Below are 27,703 nucleotides of genomic sequence, written 5' to 3' on the forward strand. Positions count from 1 at the left end.
TCCACATGTGCACGCGGCATGCCGAAGTCGAAGCGAGCGAAACTCAGTAATTCGCCACTGCACGCTCTTGGTTTCTAATACTTGTGACTAGTTTCTCTTACGCGAACTAAAAAGAAGGGGGTCGAAAGGAAGAAAACGCTGCTCGACGAAGTAAAACTCGCGAGAGCTCGATTTCTCGTCTCCCAACGCGTTATTTCTCTTTAGGTACGCGACAGCGTCGATAACTATGCGAGTATTTTTGTCTTCAGCGTGGAAAACATGCGAAATAGCAAGCTGAAGGACGTGAGAACGCAGTGGAAAGACAGCAGGTAGCAAAAGGGGGGCCCCTCTTCTACGCGCACAGACTTTAATCTTCTTTTAGATTCTTTTTTGGTAAAAACAAAGTAATGGCCGTCGCTCTGGGGAAGACTCCAGAGGAGGAACGCAAGGAGAATCTTCATCAACTAAGTGAGGTACACAGCAAAAATATTTTCAAGGCAGCAGGTTGTTTTTTTCTAACACGGGATTCTGATTCTTTTTTAGAGACTCAAGGGTAATGTAGGCCTTTTATTCACTAATCAAGACAAACACCACGTCATAGAGTAATGGTCATAATATGTATATGAAAAGTATTTTTTAGTTAACGGATTTTTTTTTGACTCAGTTGGTTCAAGAAGTTCAAGGAACCCGACTATGCCAGAGCTGGCACTGCGGCCTCATTTGACGTCATACTCGACGCCGGTCCGCTCGACGACTTCCCTCATTCGATGGAGCCGCAGTTGAGACAGCTTGGACTTCCTGTAGCACTAAAGAAAGGTAGACTATCAGCAATCTGAATGGAACAGTTTTCCTTATTTCCATCTCAATGAAGGAGTTGTCACGTTGACGGAGGACTATAGGATCTGCTCCGAAGGAGACGAACTTTCTCCGGATCAAGCCAAATTACTAGTGAGCTCCGACATATTCTACTGTGTATTTATTTAATTATTGTTTTTTCTTATAAGAAATTATTTGGACGTCCTATGATCGAATTTCATGTGAAGTTGGAGAGCGTGTGGTCGGGCGGCACGATGACGGACCTTTCGGCGGCGGATAAGTAGGTCAAGTAAGAATTCGATTTCATAAAAAAAGTGCATTTCCTCGCGGGAAAATCGGAGCCGTGCTTGCTTATGATGCCATCGATTTTATTAGTGTCCTCACACACACACACAAAAAAATGACCTTAGCCGTAGAAAAAAAATGAAAAGCACTTGATTCGCATGCATACTAAGTTCAATCATACCACCTAAGACTGCCCTCAATAACACAAAAGACTACGATAATCACGATCAAAGTAGAAAAAAACCCGATAAACTAACACGAGACGTGGCTGGTAGATAAAAAGAACATGAAGAAACATTGAATGACGTTCACGTGACATTAGTACTGTTGATTCCTTTTCTCTTGGGATCTACAGCTCGTCCTGGAGCACGCCGCTCGGCGGGCGAATGGAGCTGTATTCGGTGGCAATTTCGGAACGGCGTACATCCCCCGGGCCGTTCCTCTGGCTGTGATCGATAGCCGCGTACTCGAGGTCTTGTTGTTGCGGGGCCTAAATAAAATTGACGTCAGAGTCGACGCTTAGACGAAGGTATCGAGGAACGAGCTGTCAAATTATTAGAGAGAAGAAACTGAACAAGGGGCCCCCCATATTATAGTCACCCTTGACACGGTAAAACGATCTTAAATCTAGGTCCCAAATCCCCTCAATAAGAACCTGACTAAGAACCTGACTAAGATTCATTGTGTGGGGCAAAGCACTCGGGTGATTATAGAAGAATGACTGAGGACCTACTCAAGGGAGCAAGTATCAACTAAGGGTTTCCAGGCCACGGTACTGGGCCTATTTCTCCGTTAGATATTCTCTCCCCGTTTATCGTTCTCTTTCCTTACAGCTGCTACCCGTCTCACCTTTCGCGAGCGGCTCTTCCTTGATACATCGACCTGAGCGTACGCCTGCCCGTCGTCGTCGGCGGCGGCGGCACCGCGCGACTTCGATTGCTTCCTGAACGACGACGACGACTTGCCGTGATCGCCACCGGTAGTGGCGGCGATCGCGTAAGCCGGATCATCGAACTCGGGATCCCTGCGCGCCGTCGACGACTTCTTCCGCACCTTGTCCACCTGCGCGTATTCGTCGTCGCCGCCGCCGCCCTTCGACGGGCGCTTCTTCTTCGACATGTCGACCATCGAGTACGATTGGTCATTCCCAATCACGAGGCTCGTATCGGGCGGATTCCAAGCCTGGGACGGCACGCCGGGACCTCCCGCCTCTTCGCCTTCCGAACCGACCGACGGGCTCGCCGCGTGTTGCTGGGCCGCTGCCATGGCGACCGCTTTTGTTATCGGCTTCGAGTGCTTGCCGATTGTTTCGTATCCGCCGGCGTCTTCGCCGCCGCCGCCACCTGCGGCGATGTCGGCCGCCACCGTGTCGTATTCATGTATCTTCGATGATTTGCGAGAGCCCGGTTTGAATGTGGTTGGCCCTTGGCCGCCTGGTCCAAAGGCAACGTCGTCGTAGCCACCAAATTCGTCGGTGGCGACGCCCTGGTGGCCGTAGACTTGCGGTCCGCCGTGGCTGCTGATTCGCCTGTTGAAGAAAGAAAGGACAACGTAAGAGGATTTCCCTGGAAGCGTACACGTGTTCAGCTGCTAAGGATATCCTGTTCTCAGAAGTCTAATGTTCTTAGTACAGGAGACTTCATGTTCCACCCCAGTTCCTACCTCATTTTGGTGGTCTTTAACTCCACGGTTGTCTGACCGTCGGTCTTCTCTGAAGAAAAGAAATTCACATTCATGAACTAGCTTCTGGTTAGGTTACTACTTACCATAACTTGAGCAGCAACATGCATCATAGCATTTTAGGCAGCAAAAGGGAAGCTTGTCGTGGCAGCAACAGCAGCAACACGCAAATAAAAGCAAGATAAGCAGCAGAAGTCCGAAGAGGCCAATTATGCCAATGACCAAGTAGTCATACCAGTCCGGAAGACCGAAGATTGGACCCGTCTCTGCCTCAGATGAGACACCTTCCTCAATCATTATACTCACTGTCTTGTCAGTTCCAACAATGCTGCAGTCCACAGTGCGCGCTGTTGGTACAGTGAATGTAGCTCTTCTGTAGTTAGCCCCATCTGGAGATTCCAATGTTGATACTTCGCCTGTCAAATCTGCACAACTGATTTCTGGTATATCTGGATACTGTCTGGCTTCGACAAATATTGAAATAGATGACCCACCGAGAGTCACTGGATCCTGTGTTGAATTGATAATTTCGGCCGGAGCTGTCAAACAATTATTGAAATTAGTTGCTTAATTAATTAAAGAGTTTCGTACATACCAGTTACTTCAAACGTGGCGGGATCTGCTGGGCCAGCAAACGCACACGAATAGGATCCAACTTCACTTACAGTGTACGTCAGACGCTGACTGTGTGGAGGAGCTTCTGTTCTGTTACTGACGTCGGCTGATGAAGTCAGGTCCTCGTTAGATCTCATCAGTTTGGCCACGCCTCTGAATGGATAGCTTCGAAAGTCACACGAAATCGCTCTTTTGGAATTGAACTCCAGAGGAATGGTCTTTTCGGGACCTGATACTGTGGGAGGAACTAAAAAACAAGAGTCTGCATTGATGTTAAGCTACAGACAACGAAGTCGTCTTACAGACGGGACGCTGTTCCGCTGTTCTCTGTTGACTGTTTCCTCCTCCAGTTACCACTCTTACTTCAAACGTGTACTTCTCGTCCATTAGATTTCCTATTACAATGGAAGTCGTCATTGTGTTGAGAGTCTTTCCACTGAGCGAATAGGTAACGTCATAGCGCTGAAACTGTCCGTTTAGAACGGATGGCTCTGTCCAAGACACATTCACTGCTGTTGTATTGAATGGAGTGGCTATCAGATTTTGCACTGGACCAGGTACTAAAAACATTGTATGTGAAATTGATGACGTAAATGCGCAGAGGAAGGATCATACCTCCTTGAGCGGTAGTCGTAGAACTAGGAGGACTCTTTGGCCCTTCGCCTCCTGCATTTGATCCTGATACCGTCACTCTGTACATAGTGAACGGACTTAGATTGGTAATCTCAACACTGAGACGTGGAGGATCGACTGATATAGTTTGAGCGCGACAGTTTGATGATGGAGTCACGCACTCAACATACACTTTGTACAATGTTATATCATCATTTTGTTGATTATCCGGGATTTTCTACACATTATGTCATATCTCATTTCTAGTCATGATGTCTACTTCACAAACCTGCCACGTCACTGTGAAGTTGGTTGGATAAACGGATTCCTGAGGAATGTCAAGTGATTGCGGATATCCAGTTGGCTCTGCAGAAACACCAGTCAATGCAAATATCTGTACATTTCAACAGAGATTCTCTTACTATCAGGCTTAGTTGTAAACGTTAACGGCGAAGTTTTGGGCCCTTCTCCAATCACGTTGTGACCACTCACTTCCACTGTATAGTTTGTGTTGGGAGACAGTCCGACTACATTTTGTTGCAGGGACGTAGATGACAGTGTAAACGGATTTTTGCTCATGCAGTGGTCTGATACGCACGAAACATTGATGGTGTAATTTCGAATGACTCCGTGCTGATTCTCTGCGGGTATAGCCTACATTCTCACATTATTAAACAATACACAGTGAAACGTTCTGGAACTCACTGTCCATGACACAAGCGCTGATCTTGGCATTGTCTGAGCCATTGGTTGTCCAGGAGATCCGCTAGGCTCTATATTATAACAACGCTGTCAAAGGAAACTGATCAAAATATCTGTACTCACCCCTAAGTAGAAAAGGAATGCTTTGACTGCTATTCCCAATGGAATTCTCCGCACTGACTGAACAATTGTAACGAATTGATGGCTGAAATGATGATTCTGCTACAGATTGCTCTGCGGATACTGAAATCACATCAATTGGCGTAGATCCTCCTCCACTACACAAGAATCTATATCTGATGACAGGAAAGTCAGTATCACACTGGTGATCAGGAGCCGTCCACGTGAACTTCAGTTCATTAGCTCCTGATGCGCCGTCGCCAACTTGTACATTCGTGGGTGCATCAGGCTCGCCTAAACAAACCCACTTTAGGACCCATTCATAAACCCCACCTTGCGCGCTTACGAGCAACGCGTAACGTGAACGTTCTGTTTTGCGTGTTATATTTATTCTTGGTATTGCACGTGTACGGGCCACTGAGATTTGTAGCTGCAGTAACGTTGTAGCTTGCTTTTCCTTTCGCAGATTGTAATTCGACGTCACGCGGATTAAAAAATATTCTGACATCGGGTGTAGGATGTCCCTCCGCTACACACTCAAGTGTGACTACTGCACCGCTTTCTATGCATTGACTTGCATTATTAAATGATTTGATTGATGCTTTTTCTACACAAACATGGCAGTGCCAATCTCATTAAACAGACGAGATGGTCTTACTGTAAACAGTGATGGTAAGATTTTCTTTATCCGTTTCTACATCGTTGACAGCCGTGCATGTATATGTTCCATCGTCTTGCCCGATTGTTACTGACGTCAACTTGGCTCTTACAGTTGAACTGACACTTTCATTGAGAGATTGGTTGTTGTGAAGTAATTTAAGTCTCAGTGGTCCATCTCCCAAAGCTGTGCATTCGAATTGTTCGTCGGTTCCCTCTTCTATTTCAACCTGTCTATTATTATTAGGAGCGTTGATGATCGTTGTAAATCTGTCCACTTTGGCTGGTACTAAATGATCTCATAAGTACAGATAAAAGCAAATCAGAAGATACGTCTGCACTTACTTAGAACAGAAATTGAATTAGGTAGGCTTTTCGTTACATTGCCCTTCCGATTTTTTACAAAACACTCGTAACTGCCTTGATCTGCCTTGCTTGCACTGCCAACAACGTAGATCAGTTCATAGCCTATAGTAGTACTGTTTGAAGCAGATCCCATGTGAAGTAGATCAATAACTGGAGCGGGGCTGATTGATGCATCTGCTGAGCAGTTGATTGAGAATGACGTTCCCTCAGTCACAATGCCACTTGACGGATTAGAATGAGCAAAAACGCCACTTGTGTAAGGTGGGACTAATTACAGAACAGAATGTTTCGTCAAAAAATTATCGTTTTGAAAGAACGTACCGTCGACGTAAATTGTAGCATTTTCTCGCTTCGTGTTCCCTAAATTGTCTTTGGCTTCGCATTGGTAAAGACCAGCAGCGTCAACGCCGACATTAGGGTTAGCAAAAGCCAGGGTAAAACCGTTAGGAACAGGTACTTTTGTAGTAGAAACAACACTACGACTTCCTCCAGCATCAAATCGAAGCAACTCGAGAGAAGTCACCCCTGTGGCAAAACAGGTTATAATCCCCGATGAATAGTCTCCTCCTTTCACAAGAATAGAGGTCGATGGCAATGAAAGGAATAGCGAAATCTGACAATCTAAAAAATTAGAGTTTCCTCGGCTGGAGGGTGTGTCCGCCATATGGAATCTCCCTGTCTTACTTCCAAATTTCAAAAAGATGAAAGCAACTAGCACCGTCTGGATAAGCGTCCAGGCTAATCGCATAGGCATCGCAACCGACACGAACCGATTTTTCGACTCAGCAATTTGCGCATGCGCACAAAATGCCCCGGAGTGTTCTCATTGCCTTCTGTACTGGGCTCTGTACTGTAGCGCTGACAGCAACGTTTGGAAGTAGTATAACGACGTAACAGCTTAAGCATTGGGTGTCTTTACATGTTTTTAGATTGTCAGATTTCGCTATTACTTTCATTGCCATCGACCTCTATTCTTGTGAAAGGAGGAGACTATTCGTCGGCGATTATAACCTGTTTTGCCACAGGGGTGACTTCTCTCGAGTTGTTTCGATTTGATGCTGGAGGAAGTCGTAGTGTTGTTTCTACTACAAAAGTACCTGTTCCTAACGGTTTTACCCTGGCTTTTGCTAACCCTAATGTCGGCGTTGACGCTGCTGGTCTTTACCAATGCGAAGCCAAAGACAATTTAGGGAACACGAAGCGAGAAAATGCTACCATTTACGTTGATGGTATAGTTTTCAAAAAGGTACATTTCCAAAAAAACATTCTGTTCTGTAATTAGTCCCACCTTACGTGAGAGGCGTTTTTGCTCATTCTAATCCATCAAGTGGTGCTGTGACTGAGGGAACGTCGTTTTCAATCAACTGCTCAGCAGATGCATCAATCAGCCCCACTCCAGTCATTGATCTACTTCACATGGGATCTGTTTCAAACAGTACTATGGGTTATGAACTGATCTACGTTGTTGGCAGTGCAAGCAAGGCAGATCAAGGCAATTACGAATGTTTTGTACAAAATCGGCAGGGCAATACAACAAAAAGCCTACCAAATTCAATTTCTGTTCTAAGTAAGCGCAGACGTATTTTTGATTTGCTTTTGTTTGGACTTATGAGGTCATTTTATTTTAGTACCAGCCAATGTGGACAGATTTACAACGATCATCAACGCTCCTAATAATAATAGACAGGTTGAAATAGAAGAGGGAACTGATGAACGATTAGAATGCACAGCTTCGGGAGATCAACCACTGACAGTTAAACTACTTCACAACAACCAATCTCTCAATGAAAGTGTCAGTTCAACTATAAGAGCTGTGTTGACATCAGTAAAAATCAGGCAGGATGATGGAACATATACATGCATCGCAGTCAACGATGTAAAAACGGATGAAGAAAATCTTACCGTCACTGTTTACAGTAAGACCATCGCGCCTTGTTAGTGAGATTGGCAAATGATGCGCGCCATGTTTGTGTAGAAAAAGCATCAGTCAAATCATTTAATAATGCAAGTCAATGCATAGAAAGCGGTGCAGTAGTCACGCTTGAGTGTGTAGCAGAGGGACACCCTACACCTGATATCAGAATACTTTATCAGCGTGGCTTCGAATTACAATCTGCAAAAAGAAAAGCAAGCTACAACGTTACTGCAGCTACAAATCTCGGTGGAACGTACACGTGCAGTGCAAAGAATAAATACAACACGCAAAATAGAACGTTCACGTTACGCGTTGCACGTAAGCGCGCAAGGTGTAGTTTATGAATGGGTCCTAAATGGGTTTGTTTAGGCGAGCCCGATGCACCTACGGATGTAAAAGTTGGTGACGGCGCATTAGGAGCTAATGAACTGAAGTTCACGTGGACGGCTCCTGTTCACGAGTGTGATGCTGACTTTCCTATCATCCGATATAGATTCTTGTGTAGTGAAGGAGGATCTACGACGATTGACGCGATTTCAGTATCCACAGAGCAATCTGTAGCAGAATTATCATTTCAGCCATCAATTCATTACAATTGTTCAGTCAGTGCTGAGAATACCATAGGGAATAGCCGTCAAAGCAATCCTTTCCTGCTTAGAGGTGAGTACAGAGGTATTTAGATCAGTCGTTTTTACGTCGTTGTGTATAGAGCCTAGCGGATCTCCTGGAACGCCAACTGCTGTGACAATGCCAAGATCGGCGCTTGTAACATGGGCCGTGAGTATTTGAACTTTTGTGTATTGTTTCGTAATGTGAGAATGTAGGCTATACCCGCAGGGGATCGGCACGGAGTCATTCGAAATTACACCATTGATGTTTCATGTGTATCAGCTCACTGCCCGGCGAGTCAACCACCGTTGTCACTTTCGTCTACATCGTTGCAACGAAACATAGATGGATTGTCTCCCAACACGGAGTATAGAGTGCAAGTGAGCGGTCACAACGTCATTGGAGAGGGGCCCCAAAGTCCGCCGTTCACTTTTAAGACTAAACCTGATAGTAAGTGGAAACACTGTTGAAATGTACTGATATTTGCGTGACTGGTGTGTATTCAGAGCCAACTGGGTCACCACAATCGCTTGCCATTCCTCAACAACTCATTCATTTGACCAACTTCACGGCGAGGTGGCAGGTTTGTGGGCGTGGACATCATCTGTTGATTTGAAATATGACACGATGTGTAGGATATACCGCCTAATGAACGAAACGACGCAATAACATCGTACACAGTGTATGTTGAATGCCAGACTGCATCATCGAATTGTCGCAATCAAATGAAATCAGTCTCACTTCTCAATACTACGATCACCAACCTACGCCCGTTCACAACATACAATGTGGCGGTGTCAGGATCAAATGCAGGAGGCGAAGGACCAAGAAGTTCTTCTGTATCTGTCACTACAGCACAAGGAGGTATGACCATTCCTTCTATTACTTCATCATTTTCACCATGCAATGTTTTCTAGTACCTGGTCTAGTACAGAATCTGATGGCCACTCTATTCAATACAACAGCAGTGAACGTGTCTTGGACAGAGCCATCCGTTCTAAACGGACAGTTTCAGCGCTATGATGTTACCTATTCGCCCAATGGAAAGACTCTCAACACAATGACGCCTTCAATTTTGATAGGAAATCTAATGGACGAGAAGTACACGTTTGAAGTAAGAGTGGTGACTGGAGGAGGAACCAGTGAACCGATAGAAGTGGAACAGCGTCCCGTCTGTAAGACGATTTTGTTGTTTTATAGCTTTAACGGCAATGCAGACTCTGCTTTTTTAGTTCCTCCCACAGTTTCAGGTCCCGAAAAGACCATTCCTCTGGAGTTCAATTCCAAAAGAGCAATTTCGTGTGACTTTCGAAGCTACCCATTCAGAGGAGTGGCCAAACTGATGAGATCTAATGAGGACCTGACTTCATCAGCCAACGTCAGTAACAGAACAGAAGCTCCTCCACACAGTCAGCGTCTGACGTACACTGTAAGTAGAGTTGGATCCTATTCATGTGCATTCGCAGGCTCTGGGATCTCTGCAGGATTTTACGTAACCGGTGCGTTCTTTATCCAATGTTTCTATAAGTATAAGCTAATTTTACAAATTTTACAGCTGCGCCAGAGTTTATTGAATATACGAACTCAGTAACAGTTGAACGATCGTGCAGTTCAGTATTTATCGAGGCCAGACAGTATCCAAGACAACCAGAAATCATCTGTACGGATTCTGCAGGATTTAGTTTGGTAGGACAGGAATCATTTCCAGAATATCCCGACAAAGCCAACTACAAGAAGCTTACCTTGTGTGCAGCAAAGACCGTCACATGTACTCTTGCTAATTCCTCAGAGATCATTAGAATTCAAGTAGTTGAAGGTAAGACCAGAATGGCTAGTCCCAGAGCCGTACGGCTCTGGCTAGTCCTTACCGTGACTAATGTGATTAATCCAGGAATGAAAGCTTCGCCTGGGAGCAGTGGAGGTACATCATAATAATTAATTAACCTAGCGAGAGCGAGTCATCTAACGGCTTCTATAACTGTAGTCTCAATCGGCCTGTTTGCTGGATTGACGTCTACACTTCTGTTAATAATTTTGGCTCTTTCTCTCGCTTTGGCCTACGTGGTGCGCAATGCTCGACGCACGGAGTTAGTAGTAATTCTATATATTTATTTCTTTAATTAATAGCTCTGCTATAGGAAGATGTCATGCGCCTATCCAGGAAGTGAGAGCATTCAAATGAGCAAAAGCACGCCCCTGTATGACGAAATATTAGTTAAAGAAAAGCAGCAAGAACTTGGAGAGGAGAAAGTGACCCAAAGCCCGGCGTATGATGCTTTGAAAGTCGTTCGTCAAAAGGAAACGTCAGATACGCACTACTCAAGTGTGTCTCCGCTGTAACTGCTCCGTCTACGAATTTTTATCCGGTTATACAATTCATTTCAGTGCAGCTGCAATAGGTAGGAGTCGTTGCCCAGGCTTTTCTTATTTACCTGAAGCTAAGTAATGATGCCGTGAACCATTTCGTTAAACCTTTTTTGGCAGCGTATGATCTAATCTGCCAAAATATTTTACTCTGTCAATTTTATGTACTGGTAACTTGATACGTGTGACCACTACAGCCTGCTTGTGGATCAATTGGCAAACAGGCGTGAGACCAGAAAAACGAGTATGTTTTTCACGTTGGATTGGATCAGAGCTGTGATTAGGTCAAGCTCATGCGCGAACACGCCATTCTGATCATTTTTGAAGCCCGGTTGATGTTAGAGTGAGGGCTGTCAAACCAACACTGTTGATCAAATTTTTGCAACACTTGATGTGTACGCAGAACTTCCAAAGAGGCTCTCGACAAATATCTCGAGAGGGTGTGTCATCTCCCTGCGCCTTACCTCCCAACTTCAAAAAAAGAAAAGCAACAAACGGTGTTTGTATCAGCGCAAATCGGACAAGCATCGCAACAAACGAGAAATCCCGTGCATACACCGCATACGATTCTGTCGAGTGGTGATCTGCGCACGCGCAGAAATGTTTTGGTCGAGCTTTCCGAGTCTTGTTGCCCTTGTCGCTTTAGCACTTGCGAAATTAGGAAGTACAATGATACCTGTCGGTTAAAAAGGATGCATTTCATTTTTAGATTGTCAGCCGTCTGTCAACGTTCGTTTGCCGTCTACATCTGTCCTGGTTGAAGGAGAAAAATACACCAGTGGATTTATAGTTTGCTTCGCTACTTCGACCCCGACGCTCGTGCTCAAATTGTACCGCATCGACAGTCAAGGCAATAGACAAATTGTTAGGGATGGTGATGATGGACGATTTGGCGTCGTCGACTTGTCTTTTGTCGGTTCCCTTATCGCTACTCTTGCTACTACAAAAGTAAGCGACAGAGGCATCTACGAGTGTGTCGCTCAAGACAATGGTATGACGGACGAAAAGAACTTTACCATTTACGTTGACGGTAGGCATATTGGCACCAGATTGTAATTGGCTAATAGTAAGTATATGAACTGCAGTGCCACCTTCTGAAAGCAAAATATCTGTCACTTCAACTGCATCAAAAGGCATTGTCACTCAAGGAATGCCGTTCTCAGTCAATTGCTCAGCCGACAGATCGATCAGTCCAGTTCCAGTCATTGATTTGACTCGCCAAGGAAGCTTCATTGGCAACGTTACAGAACACCAATTTATTTATAATGTCTTAAGTGCAACAAACGCGGATGAAGGCAACTATACGTGTCTGGTTACTAATCGCCAAGGCCATGCAACGAAGAGTCTTCCCAATTTAATTGATGTACAAGGTAGACAGCCGATGTGACGCTTTGAATCTTACAGTAACGTATATGAAATTTAGTACCAGCAACCGTTGAAAGGTTTACGTCAGTGAAAAATCCACCTCAAAATAGGACAATAGAAATTGAAGAAGGAACTGATGTTCAACTGAATTGCACAGCTTCGGGAGATCGAACATTGACAGTGAAAATAGTTCATGATAACCAAGTGTTGAGCGAATCCAGTGATAGCACTTCAATCATTGCTAACTTACTGTCAGTGAAAATAGGACGAGACGATGGGTCATACGCTTGCAATGCAAGCAATAACGTTCAAACAGAGATGAAGAATCTCACCGTCATTGTTTACAGTAAGCCAATTGCTAGTATGTATTTTTTAGGAAGTAGACGTTTGTGTAGGAAAAGCAAGAGTGACATTTTTCACTAACATGACCACGTGCATTGAAAAGGAAACGCTTGCAACGCTTGAGTGCAACGCAGATGGAGATCCAGCACCAGACGTCACAATATTTGATCTGAAAGGAAATTATTTGGCAACCAACACAACAAAAGCAACGTATGCCTTCACGGCCTCCGAGTCACTTGGAGGAACGTATACGTGCAATGCAAAGAATAAATACAACTCAGAAAATAGAACGTTTACTTTACGTGTAGCACGTATGTGCCAGATATTACTGAAATGAGTTATAGATCTGCTTGTTTAGGCGAGCCTGATTCACCCACGGGTGTGCAAGTCGGCGATGGCGCATTAGGAGCAGACGAGCTAAACTTCACGTGGAAGACTCTAGTTCATGATTGTACTGACTTTCCTGTTATCAGATATAGATTACTGTGTAGAGGAGGAGGATCTACACCAGTTAACATGATCGTATCTGCTCCATCTACAAAGCAATCTGTACCAGAATCATCCTTTCACTCCTCGATTCATTACAATTGTTCAGTCAGTGCTGAGAATACTATAGGAAATAGCAGTCAAAGCAATCCTTTCCTGCTTAGGGGTGAGTACAGAGACATTTAGATCAGTCGTTTTTACGTCGTTGTGTATAGAGCCTAGCGGATCTCCTGGAAGGCCAACCGCTGTAACGAAGCCAAGATCGGTGGTTGTGTCATGGACCGTGAGTTCCAGATCTTTTTGCTGTACAGTTTTGTAATGTGAGAATGTAGGCTATACCAGCAGGGGGTCGGCACGGAGTCATTCGAAATTACACCATTGATGTTTCATGTGTATCAGCTCACTGCCCAGTGAGTCAACCACCGTTGTCACTTTCGTCTACATCGTTGCAACGAAACATAGACGGACTGTTTCCCAACACGGAGTATAGAGTGCAAGTGAGCGGTCACAACGTCATTGGAGAGGGGCCCCAAAGTCCGCCGTTCACTTTTAAGACTAAACCTGATAGTAAGTGGAAACACTGTTGAAATATTTGCGTGACTGGTGTGTATGCAGAGCCAACTGGGTCACCACAATCACTTGCCATTCCTCACATTCGTCCGACCAACTTCACGGCGATGTGGCAGGTTTGTGGGCGTGGACATCATCAGTTGATTTGAAATATGACACGATGCGTAGGTTATACCGCCTAATGAACGAAACGACGCAATAACATCATACACAGTGTATGTTGAATGCGTGACTGCATCATCAAATTGTCAAAATCAAATGAAATCAGTCAATGCTCCACTTCTCCGTGTTGAAATCACCAACCTAAGCCCGTTCACAACATACAATGTGGCGGTGTCAGGATCAAATGCAGGAGGCGAAGGACCAAGAAGTTCTTCTGTATCTGTCACTACAGCACAAGGAGGTATGACCATTCCTTCTATTACTTCATCATTTTCACCATGCAATGTTTTCTAGTACCTGGTCCAGTGCAGAATCTGATGGCCACTCCATTCAATACAACAGCAGTGAACGTGTCTTGGACAGAGCCATCCGCTCTAAACGGACAGTTTCAGCGCTATGATGTTACCTATTCGCCCAGTGGAAAGACTCTCAACACAATGACGCCTTCACTTTTGATAGGAAATCTAATGGACGAGAAGTACACGTTTGAAGTAAGAGTGGTGACTGGAGGAGGAACCAGTGAACCGAGAGAAGTGGAACAGCGTCCCGTCTGTAAGACGATTTTGTTGTTTTATAGCGTTAACGTCAATGCAGACTCTGCTTTTTTAGTTCCTCTCACAGTTTCAGGTCCCGAAAAGACCATTCCTCTGGAGTTCAAGTCCAAAAGAGCAATTTCGTGTGACTTTCGAAGCTATCCATTCAGAGGAGTGGCCAAACTGATGAGATCTAATGAGGACCTGACTTCATCAGCCGACATCAGTAACAGAACAGGAGCTCCTCCACACAGTCAGCGTCTGACGTACACTGTAAGTGAAGTTGGATCCTATTCGTGTGCGTTTGCTGGCCCAGCGGATTCCGCCACGTTTGAAGTTACTGGTATGTACAGAACTCTTTCATCAAAGACCTAATTATTAATTATTCTTATGACAGCTCCGGCAGAAATTCTCAGTTCAACGCAGAGTCCAGTGACTCTCAATGGGTCATCTATTTCAATATTCGTCGAAGCTAGACAGTATCCGGATGTACCAGAAATCAGCTGCGCAGATTTGACAGGCGAAGTATCAACATTAGAATATCCAGATGACGCTAACTACAGGAGAGCTACATTCCCTGTATCAACAGCGCAAACCGTGGAGTGCCGAATCGTTGGAACTGACAAGACAGTGAGTATAATCATTGAGGAAGGTGTCTCATCTGAGACAGAGACGGGTCCTATCTTCGGTCTTCCGGACTGGTATGACTACTTGGTCATTGGCATAATTGTTCTTGTTCTTGTTCTATTGCTCTCTATTTTACTACTTTTTCTTATTCGATGGTGGAGGCGCGGTAGAATGCTGTCATGCTGTAACTTCAATTCAAGTGAGTCCACTCTAGCAGGAGACGAGTAAGACGAATGTCGACGCATTTTTTACAGTTAGCAACGTTCGGAAATTCAACACGGATGCCCCTATGAGGTACGTCTGTCGGGGGAAAGAGAACAAAAAGAAAAACGCTTTTGTGATTTAGAGATCTGTCGAAGGCACCCGTTTACGAAGAAATTCTCTCCACTGGCGGCGGAAGCAAGAATCTTTTCGATGAGAGACGAATGACGGAGAGTCGAGCGTACGAGTCTTTTAAAGAGGTTGCTAAACAGCGGTCCGATGAAGGTTTGAATTTGCATTCCAATCGCCTGTACGATCACATGCCTCCGCCAGCATCAGTCACGCTTTTGTGAGCAGCTTTAGGATGTGTGACTCGTGATTAACTGTTGTTGAACCCCAGTTTGTAAACCATTATTACATTGGTATCTCTGAAAGAAAGAAACTAACTAGTAAGTCACACACACACACACACACACACACACATGCAATTCACCGTCAGTTCTCTCTGACCAGTCTCGCAGAAGAAGACTTCTTTTGCTCTGACACATCGATTTTTTTTTTATTTTCTCTAGGAAGCATTGTACAGCCGGCGACATCGCAGTACATCCCAAAGCGAACGCGTGAGCGTCTTTGCCCAGAAACAGTAAAACGCCGAATTGGCGAGAAAATTAATTAAAATGAATAATGAAACCAGTGGCTACGAAGAGTTTATCCTATTTGCGGTTAGAATCGCGGGCAATGCTCTTGTAGTTATATAGTCTGCCAGTGGCTGAGTGCAATATAGTCAAGGCCGTCAATCTCTCCGATTCAATTAATCAATTCTGTAGTTATAACTGCAACTTTAGGCGTGTAACCCAACCGCACAGACCTTTTTGTTAATAGCTAATCATGCCGTTCGTTTATGTCCATGCAGCTGGGATACTTTCTTGTATCTAAAGAGTGCGAGTCGGCTTGTGAAGACCTCCGAAGGACTTCAACATTGGGCTTCTAGCTATTCGGCCACGATGCCTAGCTCTGCCCTTCCTGCCCTGAAGACATATGACATGGTAAAGGCGGCTCTTAGCTCGAAGGGATTTTCCCCTTTCTCGCGTGATTTTTCTAGTGGCTGCTCTATCGTCATTGGTTTTCTGACCAAGAGGCGGGGATTTTGTGTATAAGGCCATTTTTTTGTCTACAGGCGAGTAGCGAAAGTGAAACCATTTAATGACCTTGTGACGCAGTGTTTATTTTTAGAACGATTTTCCTGTAACACACAGTGCGTACTTGAACGAGAACGAGACCAGCCATTATGTTCGGTGCGACAATAGCAGTCGTCTCAGTGGAAGTATTCGCTCTTCTTTTGGGTACAAACCGACTCAAGGCTCCCGTTTCGTTGAAACGACGCAATGCTTCCTACTGTAGATCTTTTCTCTTCGCTAACTCATGGAAAGCTCACGAGCTACATGAACGTGCACGGTCGCCATAAATACTTCATTTTGGAGAACGCGACATCTCCGGACTTCCTGGAGTGCGGCGGCGCGTACGACAACGGGGAAAAAGGACTGGCGATTCACCTGATGCTGTACAGGGATCCGGATCACCAGACGCCTACCGTGACCATGACAAAAAGCGGAAGCATTCCCGTGTGGCCGCATCAGCGCGAATACACCTATTCGTGCTCCGACGACAGGCTTGCAAACGGCGGCGGAGCTCCCATTTCGAGCGGTTTTTGCAAGTTTGGAGTCACACGGGTGGGGGTAAGCGTGGAGTTTTCGGGCCGTTACGACTGTTTAGTGCAAAGCGCTGGCACGCGCGCGGGTACTTCAGAGGCGTCTAGTCCTGGCTCGGTTCTTCTTGAGGTCTACGGTAAGGCTTTGTTAATTACGACGGTTCTGGTTCGAATCGGACGCTGTATAGATCAAGAAATTCTCGTAGATGGGTCGCAGTCTCAGGATCCTTCGAGCGGCATAGTCGACGAGGGCTTCCAACTGTCGTTCTCTTGCGGTTTCAATCGTCAGGCAGACATATCGTTGCTCACAATACAATGGAGACGCAACGGTGTCAGTGTTTACGAGAAAGCACTGTCTGACTTGACTACTCCGTTTGTGTACAAAATCCAGAAGGCGTCGCCGGCAGACGCCGGACTGTACGAGTGCGTTGTCGTATCCAGAAGCGACGGCGATTATGTCATTGACACTCTGAAAGCAGAAAATCCAGTGGTAGTAAATCATAATTGTAAGGGCAAAAGAATCCGTAAATTGCGTCTGTATGAGCTGTTGTGTTTGTGTCTAGATGCTCCCCGGGTGGTGTTCTTTTCTTCACCTTTTAGTGAAATTCATCAGAAGAAGAAAATGCCGGAAGTTAATGTTCCTCAGGGAGAAACGTTTCTTCTGAATTGCAACGTTAGCGCTTTTCCCTTTGCTACAGTCAACAAACAAAAAATGAAAAAGGAGCACGTTTCTATAACAACAACTTTTCATGACGCCACTCGTGAAGACAGTGGTGTCCACTGTTGCGAGGCAGTCAACAAGATGGGTAGAGTTAGTCGATATATCGAAGTTCTCGTCTACGGTACGATAGCTCAATATTAAAACGTTTGCAAAATGCTACAGTTTTCTCATTTAGTTGCAGCAAAAATAACGTTTTTTGGGGTTCATGGAAATGAGAATGCCTGTCTTCTCCAAGGAACAGAGGCCTTGCTGCAGTGCAATGCAGTTGGGAGCTCTTTTCTGACGGTTTGGATCGTCAACCCAAATGGAACAGTGGTGCGCGAATCTAGGGAGTATGATAACGCCGAAGTTGCGTACCCTTTACCGACGGCGACGCTAACCAAAGAAGAAACCTTTGTTTGTCATATGCGCAGCACCCGTGACGAAGAAATCACAAAGGAGTACAAGTTTTGCGTTAGGCCAGGTAAACAAATCATTTATATTATATTGATTTGACATATGACCTGGTCTTTTCAACGAAGATTCATTCGGAACAACTATTATCGAAAGCGCCGCTGGTGGCGGAGGTGGTCTTTTGATACTCTTTGTCTTTGTGGTCGCTCTGATTGCCTGCTGTAGAAAAAGGTGCACAATTAGGTTTTGTTTGAAGCTTTTTCTGTAAACAGTTCTTATTAGACGGCGCGACACGAATCAGTCCAACCCTGATTCCTTGATTCCATCACGTCCTAAAACAGGTGCCAGCCGATTGCTATCTTCTGTGTTTGCTGTATTACGTGCGTTCTGTAGATGATCAAATAGAAATCATTGCCCAGATCATATGTTATGACTGGATTGACGTTCTTCGCGGCATTGAACCATCGTTTGAGGACGGAGACTCGTTTCTCCGCAGTGTCAAAACTGGTGAGCGTCGAGGCGGCGAAGCTGATTCCGTGATCTTCTGCTTGAAGAAGTGGATTGAACAAAACCCGAGAGATGCCTGTAATTTGCTTTCAGCGGTGTGCAGTGCTGCTGAAGCAGCAGACAGGAAAGACCTTGCAGAGAAACTTGCTGCAAAATTTCAAAATTTCCCAAACATGTTGGACAATGTAAGATTTTCGAAAGATTTACAATTACGTGTTTTAATTAATATTTGTTCTAATATAGACCGGGCGTTAACAATGTCTTCTGATTTTTCTTCTTTGCGAGCTGAGGCGAGTCGCGGCTCGGAGCGGAGATGAGCACAAACCAGTTGACGTCTTCAAGAGTTACTGTCGATTCTAAACTGTATTTACTAGTATACATATAGATACTATACAGTATACTGTATAGCCATTTTCACAGGTGGGAATCTGTAATTCTACATTGTAATCGTACTGCCTCTTTCGAACATTCAATACAATAGTTGAATTTAGACGTCACTGAACTGCCGTAGCTCCTCCTCCAGACAAGCGCGCGCTCGTTGGTTCGCGTTCCTTCCTTCTTTGACTTTTTCTGGTAAACACGCACTCTGGAGTCTCCTTACAGAGTTCGTTTTCTTGGTGTTTTCTTCAAATACGGGCTTGTACAGCTTCAAAACACTGAAGTTGCACTTCGCGATGCTGGTTTCGATACAAGTCGCCTCGATCTCTTCTTTTGGTTAGACTCATAGCTCCTCAGCCAAACGAAGATGGACGTTAACCGGTTTTTAGGTCTCCTTCCACCGAAGGGAAGCGTCGTGAACGAAAATGAAAATGGCTTGTTCACTGGTAGGTGTTCGCTCGTCTCTAGCTCTCCTTGTCGCATGAACAAATCGCCGCTTTGATGCTACGGGCATGATTGGCATCTTAGCTGGATTCTGCTGGAGCAATCAAAGAATTATTAATTAGGTAAGTGTTAGCACGGATTGTGGTATCAGTTTCTTCCCAGTAACGAGTCTCCGTCTCTCTCCATCTCCGGCAATGTCCAGAGCAACGCAGTATCTGCGCACGCCCTGAAATGCCTTTGTCGAGTGCTTTCGTCGGCCTCGCGCTTATAGCGACACTTGGAAGTACTGTAGGATATCTGTTGAGTTGGCGCATCGTAACATTTGTTTTAGATTGTCAGATTTCGCTATTCCTTTCATTGCCATCGACCTCTATTCTTGTGAATGGAGGAGACTATTCGTCGGGAATTATAGTCTGTGTTGCCACAGGGGCGACTTCTCTCCAGTTGTTTCGAGTCGATGCGCAAGGAAGTCGTAGTGTCGTTATTTCCCAATCAATACATATTCCCAACGGTTTTGTCTTGACTTTGTCTGACTCTAATGTCGGCGTTGACACGGCTGGTCTTTACCAATGCGAAGCCAAAGACAATTCAGCGACGACAAAGCGAGAAAATGCTACCATTTACGTTGATGGTATAGTTTTCAAAAAGGTACATTTCCAAAGAAACATTCTGTTCTGTAATTAGTCCCACCTTACGTGAGAGGCGTTTTTGCTCATTCTAATCCATCAAGTGGTGCTGTGACTGAGGGAGGGTCATTCTCAATCATCTGCTCCGCAGATGCATCAATCAGCCCTACTCCAGTCATTAATCTACTTCACATGGGATCTGTTTCGAACAGTATCATGGGCTACGAACTGATCTACGTTGTTGGCAGTGCTAGCAAAGCAGATCAAGGCAGTTACGAGTGTTTTGTGCAAAATCGGCAGGGCAATGCAACAAAAAGCCTACCAAATTCAATTTCTGTTTTAGGTAAATAGACGTATGTTTTGATTTGCTTTTGTTTGGGCTTATATGGTCGTTTAGTACCAGCCAATGTAGATAGATTTACGACCGTTATCAATGTTCTGAATAATGGACGAGTCGAAATAGAAGAGGGAAGTGACGAGCAATTAGAATGCATTGCTTCGGGAGATCAACCGCTGACAGTCAAACTACGTCACAACACTCAATCTCTTATTGAAAGTGTCAGTTCAACTGTCAGAGCTGTGTTGACGTCAGTAAAAATCGGGCAGGATGATGGAACATATACATGCACGGCAGTCAACAATGTAAAAACGGATGAAGTAAATCTTACCATCGCTGTTTACAGTAAGACCATCGCGCCTTCTTAGTGAGCTTTAATTAGTCATGTGTCATGTTTTTGTAGGGAAAGCATTCGTCAGATCTTTTAATAATAATGCACGTCAATGCGTAAGAAGCGGTGCAGTAGTCAAGCTTGAGTGCGTAGCAGAGGGACTCCCCATGCCTGATGTCAGAATAATTGGTCCGCCTGGCATTACATTACGGTCTGCGAAGGGAAAAGCAAGCTACAGTTTTAATGCTGCTGAGAATGCTATTCGCACGTACACGTGCAGTGCCAGGAATAAATACAACACGCAAAATAGAACGTTCACAGTACGCGTTGCACGTAAGTGAAAGGTGACTATTTAGAAATGGGCGATAGATCTATTTAGGCAAGCCTGCTGCTCCCACGGGTTTAAAAGTCAGTGATGGTTCATCAGGAGCTAATGAACTGAAGTTCATGTGGACGACGCCCGTTTTCTACTGTCATACTGACTTTCCTATCACGAGATATAGATTCTTTTGTACAGGAGGAGGGTCTACACGGGTTGACAAGTTTCTATCTGCACATTTTACAGAGTATGCTGTACCAGAATCACGGTTTCGTTCAGGAGTTCACTACAGTTGCTCAGTAATTGCAGAGAATAATATCGGGCAAAGCGGCCAAAGTGATCCCTTTCTACTCAGGAGTGAGTGTACTGTTGAGATCAGATATTTTTTTACCACGTTGTGTATAGAACCTAGCAGATCTCCTGGAACGCCAACTGCTGTGACGACGCCAAGATCGGCTCTTGTAACATGGACCGTGAGTTTTTGAACTTTTTGCTGTATTGTTTCATAACCTGAGAATGTAGGCCATACCCACAAAGGATCGGCGCGGAGTCATTCGAAAGTACACAATCGACGTTGCGTGTGTATCAGCTCTCTGCCGAAGTCAACCACCATCATTGTCGTCTACATCGTTGCGACGAAACATAGACGGACTGTCTCCCAACACGGAGTATAGAGTGACCGTGAGTGGCCACAACGTCATTGGAAAAGGACCCCCAAGTTCGCCGTTCGCTTTCAGAACTAAACCTGATAGTAAGCGGAAACTCTGTTGAAAGATGATGACATTTACATGACTGGTGTGCACGTACGCAGAGCCAAGTGGGCCACCACAGTCGTTCGCCATTCCTCGACAACTCGTTTATCCGACCAATTTCACGGTGATGTGGCAGGTTTGTGGGAGTGAACATCATCGCTATAAATGAGATATAACACGAGATGTAGAAAATATCGTTGAATCAACAAAATGACGCAATTACGTCGTACACAGTGTATGTTGAATGCGAGACTGCATCATCAAATTGTTCCACTACGAAATCAGTTGATGCTCCACTTCTGAGAGTTGCGATCACCAATCTAAGTCCGTTCACCTCATACACAGTGACGGTGTCAGGATCGAATAAAGAAGGCGAAGGACCAAGAAGTTCTTCTGTACGTGTCACTACCGCACAAGGAGGTATGAGCATTTCTTTCCTTACTTCAGCGTTTTCATCATGCAATGTTTTCTAGTACCTGGTCCAGTGCAGAATTTGATGGCCACTCCGTTCAATGCAAGAGCAGTGAATGTGTCTTGGACGGAGCCATCCGCTCTAAACGGAGAGCTTCAGCGCTACGATGTTACCTATTCGCCCAGTGGAACGACTATCTACGCAATTACGCCTTCAATTGTGATAGGAAATCTAATGGACGAGAAGTACACATTTGAAGTAAGCGTGGTGACTGGAGGAGGAACCAGTCAACAGAGAACAGCGGAACAGCGTCCCGTCTGTAAGACGATTTTGTTGTTTGTAACGTTACGTCAATGCAGACTCTGATTTTATAGTTCCTCCCACAGTATCAGGTCCCGAAAAGACCATTCCTTTGGAGTTCAACTCCAAAAGAGCAATTTCATGTGACTTTCGAAGCTATCCGTTCAAAGGAGTGGCCAAACTGATGAGATCTAATGAGGACCTGACTTCATCAGCCGACGTCAGTAACAGAACAGAAGCTCCTCCACACACTCAGCGTCTGATATACACTGTAAGTGAAGTTGGATCCTATTCGTGTGCGTTTGCTGGTCCAGCAGATTCTGCCACATTTGAAGTAACTGGTATGTATGAAACTCTCTAATCAAGCAACTTATTTTAATAAATAATTCTTTGACAGCTCCGGCAGAAATTCTGAATTCAACGCAGAGTCCGGTGACTCTCAATGGGTCATCTATTTCAATATTCGTTGAAGCTAGACAGTATCCGGATATACCAGAAATCAGCTGTGCAGATTTGACAGGCGAAGTGTCAACATTGGAATATTTAGATGGGGCTAACTACAGGAGAGCTACATTTACTGTATCAAAAGCGCGGACTGTGGAGTGCAGCATTGTTGGAACTGACAAGACAGTGACTATAGTCATTGAAGGTGGCTCATCTGCGGGAGAGACGGGCCCAATCTTTGGTCTTCCGGGCTGGTATGACTACTTGGTCGTTGGCATAATTTTTTTGGTTCTTATTCTATTGCTCTTTATTTTACTACTTCTTCTGATTCGATGGTGGAGGCGCGGTAGAATGCCGTCATGCTGTAACTTCAATTCAAGTGAGGCTACTCTAGCAGGAGACGAATAAAACAAATCTTTTTTCACAGTTAGCAACGTTCAGAAAGTCAAAAAAGATGCTTCTATGAGGCGGCGTATACATCTCGGGGTAAAGAAAGCAAAAGAAATAAAACGATTTTTGCAATGTATACATCTGTCCAAGGCACCCATTTTCGAAGAAATTCTTCCCAAGGCACCCATTTACGAAGAAATTGGCCCCACTGGCGGCGAGAGACAAACGTCGGAGAGTCGAGCGTACGAGTCTTTTAAAGAAGTTGCTAAACAGCGGCCCGGTGAAGGTTTGAATTTGCGTTCCAATCCCTTGTATGATCACATGTCTCCGCGAGCATCAGTGACGTCGCTCTAGAATGTGTGACTCGTGATTTACTGTTGTTGAACCCCAGTTCGTAAACCATTATTACATTGGTACAGTATCTCTGAAAGAAACTAACTAGTAAGTCTCACACACACACACACACACACACGCACACACACATGCAGTTCTCTCTGACCAGTCTCGGAGAAGGAGACTTCTTTTGCTGACACATCAATTTTTCTCGTTTTCACTAGGAAGCATTGTGCAGCCGGCGACATCGCAGCACATCCCAAAGCGAACGCGTGAGCGTCTTTGCCCAGAAACAGTAAAACGCCGAATTGGCGAGAAAATTAAAATGAAAAATGAAACCAGTGGCTACAAAGAGTTTATCCGGTAGCACAACCGTCTGCAGTCTTGAATATTAGGCAACTCTTTATGATCTGATCATCTCTGCCCGGCTTGTTTCACTGGTAATGTGAGCGTTGACTCAGTTTGTTTCAACCTTCCCTGATGATACGAGATGAGTCGATGACGATCACATGATGGTAAAGGCAGCGCTCTTCCTCCAAATGGGACTTCCCCTGATTTTCTAGCTTCTCCGTGACTTTGTTTTCTGACCAAGAGGCAGGGATTTTGTGTACAAGGCAATAGGCGTCATTTTCATTTGTCGGCAGGCACGTAGAGAAAGGGGTCAGCTCAGAGCCGGCGACGTTGTGACGTAATATCTACTTATTTTTAGGTCAATGACTTCATCTTTTTGCACCTATCGCGATTGAGAGGCATTCCTACTCATTTCAACTGCAACGAGAAACGAGGCCGCAATCCTGTTCGGTGCCGACTCACCAACGATAGCAGTCATCTCGGCGCAAGTCTTCGCTCTTCTCTTGGGTAGACAAACCGACTCGAGGCCCTCGTCCCGTTGCAACGACACCGTGCTTCTGTTTTCTAGGCATTTTCTCTTCGCTAACTCAAGGAAAGCTCACGAGCTACATCACCGTCCACTATCGCCGAAAATACTTCGTTTCCGATCAGCCGACATCTCCGAACTTCCTGGAGTGCGGCGGCGCGTACGACAACGAGGTAAAAGGACTGGCGATTCACCTGAAGCTGTACAAAGATCAGGATAAACAACAGCCTATCGCGACCATGACGAAAAGCGGAAGCACTGCCGAGTGGCCGCAGCGCTATATACACCTATTCGTGCTCCGACGACAGGCTTGTAAACGGCGGCGGGGCTCCCATTTCGAGCGGGTCCTGCAAATTCGGAGTCCTCCGCATGAGTATGGAGTTTTCAGGCCGTTACTGGCACGGGTCATTCAGAGTCATCTAGTTCGGAAGTTCTTCTCGAGATCTACGGTAAGGCTTCATAACGACGTTGCGACGAATTTCTTTTTGATTAGACGTTTTCTAGATCAAGAAATTCTCGTAGATGGGTCGCAGTCTCAGAGTCAGGATCCTTCGAGCGGCATAGTCGACGAGGGCTCGACACCCAAAGGTCATAAGCCAGAAAACCCATCCTTGAGCTCATTTTTGGCGTCGTTGCAGCCTGAAAACGTCTGAAAATGCGATGAAACGATCTTAGTCTTGTCACGTGATTGCAACCCAATGCGCAAGTCTAAAATGCTGCTAGTCGCTCTTCTTGTCTTGTCGCTTACGAAACCTCAAAGTAAGAAAAAGAAAACAAATATGCCACCAGTGAGTGCTTTTAGCAGATTGTCAGGCGTCCGTCACAGTCCATGTTCGCTTGCCTTCTACACACATCTTGGTGGCAGGAAAATCTTATGGCAATGGAATAATAACTTGCTTTGCTACTGCGAGCCCAACACTAGTGCTAGAATTGTATCGCATCGACAGTCAAGGAAATAGACGAATGGCCATGAATGGTGACGGAGATGGAAGATTTGTCGTCGTCGACGCGTCTTTTGCCGGTGTCCTTACTGCTTCTCTTACTAACGCGAAAATAAGCGACAGTGGAATCTACGAATGTGTCGCTCACGACAACAATGCGACAGATCGAAAGAACGTTACCATTCACGTGGACGGTAGGCATATTCAGAATATTAATTGAATATACTGTATGAACTCCAGTGCCACCTTCTGCAAGCAAAATTATTGTGCTTTCAACTGCTTCAAATGGCATTGTTCCTCACGGGATGTCATTTTTAATCAATTGCTCAGCCGATGGATCAATCAGTCCTATTCCAGTCATCACTTTGAGTCATGAGGGGAATGTCATTGGCACCGTGACAGGTCACCAACTTCTTCATACTGTATTCAGTGTGACAGAGTCAGATGAAGGCAACTATACGTGTCAGGTTAGTAATCGTCAAGGAAATGTAATGAAAAGTCTTCCTAATTTGATTGATGTAGTACAAGGTACGGGCAATAACGCTTTTGGATTTTATATGACTTATTTTGATTCTAGTACCAGCAAATGTCAAGGCGTTTACGTCAGTGACAAACCTACCCCAAAATGCGACAATAGAAATTGAAGAAGGAAGCAATGATCAGCTGAACTGCACAGCTTCAGGAGATCCAACGTTAACAGTCAAAATAGTTAATAATAACCAAGTGTTAAGCGAATCAAGTGTTAGCACATCAATTAGTGCTCCACTGCAGTCAGTCAAAGTTGGGCAAGACGATGGATCATACGCTTGCAATGCAAGTAATAATTTTAGAACAGAGATAAAATATCTCACCGTCATTGTTTACAGTAAGCCAACACCCCGATCTTTAGTTGTTAGAGAATAGACGTTCCTGTAGGAAAAGCAAGAGTCACGTTCTTTACTAAGGCAATCAAGTGCATAGAAAAGAATACTCCTTTGACACTTGAGTGCAATGCAGATGGCTATCCGACACCCAATGTTGTAATACTTGATCCAAAAGGAAATACACTGGTGACTAACATAACAATAGCAACGTACTCCTTCACTACCTCACTTGATGGCACATACACGTGTAGTGCCAAAAATAAATACAACTCACAAAATAGAACGTTTGCTTTACGTGTTGCTCGTAAGTGCCCGGTACATGTACATGTATTTACAAATTGATCGTAAATTATTTTTAGGGGAACCTGATGCACCTACGGCTGTACAAGTCAGCGAAGGTGCATCAGAAGCTAATGAACTGAAGTTCACGTGGACGGCTCCCATTCACTACTGTGACAATGACTTTCCTGTTACCAGTTATAGGTTAATGTGCAGAGGAGGCGGGTCAACATCAGTTAACGTGATTGTATCTGCACCATCTACAGAGCGAGTTGTACCAGAATCATCGTTTCAGTCAGCAGTTCACTACGGTTGCTCAGTCATTGTAGAAAATGCCATTGGAAATAGCAGTCAAAGCAATCCTTTCCTACTTATGGGTGATTATAGATAGTTAGATCAGTCTTTTTTCACCACGTTGTACATATAATATAGAACCCAGCGCATCTCCTGGACAACCAACCGTTCAAACGATGCCAAGATCTACGCTTGTTTCATGGACAGTGAGTTCTATAACTTTTAAACTATATTGTTTTGCAATGTGCGAATGTAGGCTATACCAAAAGAGGATTGGCACGGAATTATTCGAAATTACACTATTGACGTTTCGTGTATATCAGCTCACTGCCAAAGTGAACCTCCATTGACTTTTTTTTCTACGTTCCTGCAACGAAGCATACCTGGACTGTCTCCCAACACGGAGTATAGAGTGGAAGTGAGGGGTCACAACGTGATTGGAGAAGGGCCAAAAAGTATGTCATCAAATTTTACGACATGGCCTGCGAGCTCTAGTGGAGGTACATCATAATAATTAATTAATTAATTGACGTAACAAGACCCCAACGGTTTCTCTGTACTGTAGTCTCGATTGGCCTCTTTGCTGGATTGACTTCCACACTTCTATTGATTATTTTGGCTCTTTCTCTTGCTTTGGTCTACGTTGTGCGCAACGCTCAACACACGGCGTTAGTAATCCTATGTTTTTATTTTATTAATTAGCTAATTAACATCTCTGCTGTAGGAAAATGCTACGCGCTTATTCAGGAAGTGAGAGCATTCAAATGAGCAAAAGTGCTCTGTATGACGAAGTAGTAGTCAAAGAAAAGAAGCAACAACTTGAAGAGGAGAAAGTGACCCAAAGCCCGGCGTATGACTCTTTGAAAGTCGTTCGTCGAAAAGAAACGTCATAAATGCACGAATCAAGTGTGTCTCCGCTGTAGCTGTTCCAGTTTATCCGGTTTCATTTTAGCGCTGCTGCAGCGGGTAAGTCTTGTTGTTGTTCCGGTTTTATTATTTACTTTCGGCTAAGTAATTTTGTGGGGAATTTGTACCTTTGTTGTATTTT

At 44.8% G+C, this 27,703-nt stretch overlaps 5 protein-coding genes across 6 annotated transcripts; 4 read left to right on the forward strand and 1 right to left on the reverse strand.

Annotated features, from left to right (window-relative positions):
- Nucleotides 1-5: 5 nt before the first annotated feature.
- LOC136198080 (mRNA turnover protein 4 homolog) lies at nucleotides 6-2,790 on the forward strand. Its single transcript, XM_065987998.1, has 9 exons — nucleotides 6-46; nucleotides 92-150; nucleotides 205-308; nucleotides 362-452; nucleotides 523-581; nucleotides 644-795; nucleotides 851-927; nucleotides 984-1,852; nucleotides 1,914-2,790. The coding sequence occupies exons 1-8, from the start codon at nucleotides 19-21 to the stop codon at nucleotides 1,077-1,079; spliced, it is 666 nt and encodes a 221-aa protein (XP_065844070.1). The 5' UTR covers nucleotides 6-18; the 3' UTR covers nucleotides 1,080-1,852; nucleotides 1,914-2,790.
- Nucleotides 1,147-6,622, reverse strand: LOC136198017 (protein sidekick-1-like). Its single transcript, XM_065987927.1, has 16 exons — nucleotides 6,517-6,622; nucleotides 6,154-6,453; nucleotides 5,812-6,099; nucleotides 5,468-5,755; nucleotides 5,156-5,416; nucleotides 4,813-5,103; nucleotides 4,693-4,760; nucleotides 4,410-4,641; nucleotides 4,277-4,353; nucleotides 3,991-4,225; nucleotides 3,678-3,935; nucleotides 3,356-3,622; nucleotides 2,847-3,299; nucleotides 2,743-2,791; nucleotides 1,930-2,608; nucleotides 1,147-1,570 (listed from the first exon to the last, which is right to left on the reverse strand). The coding sequence occupies exons 1-16, from the start codon at nucleotides 6,584-6,586 to the stop codon at nucleotides 1,430-1,432; spliced, it is 3,957 nt and encodes a 1,318-aa protein (XP_065843999.1). The 5' UTR covers nucleotides 6,587-6,622; the 3' UTR covers nucleotides 1,147-1,429.
- A 17-nt stretch (nucleotides 6,623-6,639) lies between these two features.
- Nucleotides 6,640-10,899, forward strand: LOC136199495 (protein sidekick-1-like). The gene is made up of 16 exons (XM_065989698.1): nucleotides 6,640-6,709; nucleotides 6,762-7,061; nucleotides 7,115-7,399; nucleotides 7,461-7,748; nucleotides 7,808-8,065; nucleotides 8,117-8,407; nucleotides 8,457-8,524; nucleotides 8,572-8,806; nucleotides 8,863-8,939; nucleotides 8,992-9,220; nucleotides 9,274-9,531; nucleotides 9,589-9,855; nucleotides 9,912-10,172; nucleotides 10,248-10,277; nucleotides 10,341-10,443; nucleotides 10,495-10,899. The coding sequence occupies exons 1-16, from the start codon at nucleotides 6,640-6,642 to the stop codon at nucleotides 10,694-10,696; spliced, it is 3,222 nt and encodes a 1,073-aa protein (XP_065845770.1). The 3' UTR covers nucleotides 10,697-10,899.
- A 421-nt stretch (nucleotides 10,900-11,320) lies between these two features.
- LOC136195246 (cell adhesion molecule DSCAM-like) lies at nucleotides 11,321-27,702 on the forward strand. The gene is made up of 20 exons (XM_065984545.1): nucleotides 11,321-11,384; nucleotides 11,430-11,750; nucleotides 11,806-12,090; nucleotides 12,144-12,431; nucleotides 12,481-12,738; nucleotides 12,786-13,079; nucleotides 13,129-13,196; nucleotides 13,246-13,480; nucleotides 21,582-21,658; nucleotides 21,711-21,942; nucleotides 21,996-22,253; nucleotides 22,309-22,575; nucleotides 22,632-23,057; nucleotides 25,827-26,084; nucleotides 26,135-26,386; nucleotides 26,442-26,738; nucleotides 26,794-26,861; nucleotides 26,912-27,155; nucleotides 27,221-27,323; nucleotides 27,380-27,702. Exons 1-20 carry the CDS (start codon nucleotides 11,321-11,323, stop codon nucleotides 27,546-27,548), a joined length of 4,464 nt encoding a protein of 1,487 aa, XP_065840617.1. The 3' UTR covers nucleotides 27,549-27,702.
- Nucleotides 15,366-18,826, forward strand: LOC136195344 (uncharacterized). 2 transcript variants are annotated; one of them, XM_065984671.1, is made up of 12 exons: nucleotides 15,366-15,455; nucleotides 15,579-15,855; nucleotides 15,920-16,183; nucleotides 16,240-16,349; nucleotides 16,408-16,851; nucleotides 16,921-17,220; nucleotides 17,278-17,556; nucleotides 17,611-17,898; nucleotides 17,957-18,059; nucleotides 18,111-18,169; nucleotides 18,222-18,520; nucleotides 18,579-18,826. In XM_065984671.1, exons 4-12 carry the CDS (start codon nucleotides 16,295-16,297, stop codon nucleotides 18,588-18,590), a joined length of 1,839 nt encoding a protein of 612 aa, XP_065840743.1. In that variant the 5' UTR covers nucleotides 15,366-15,455; nucleotides 15,579-15,855; nucleotides 15,920-16,183; nucleotides 16,240-16,294; the 3' UTR covers nucleotides 18,591-18,826. The 2 variants fall into 2 exon arrangements, with proteins under 2 accessions (XP_065840743.1, XP_065840735.1); XM_065984663.1 differs by having other exon boundaries at nucleotides 15,367-15,455; nucleotides 16,903-17,220; nucleotides 18,579-18,825.
- Nucleotide 27,703: the final 1 nt, after the last annotated feature.

This window comes from Oscarella lobularis, chromosome 1 (assembly GCF_947507565.1).
Source record: "Oscarella lobularis chromosome 1, ooOscLobu1.1, whole genome shotgun sequence".
Lineage (NCBI taxonomy): Eukaryota > Metazoa > Porifera > Homoscleromorpha > Homosclerophorida > Oscarellidae > Oscarella > Oscarella lobularis.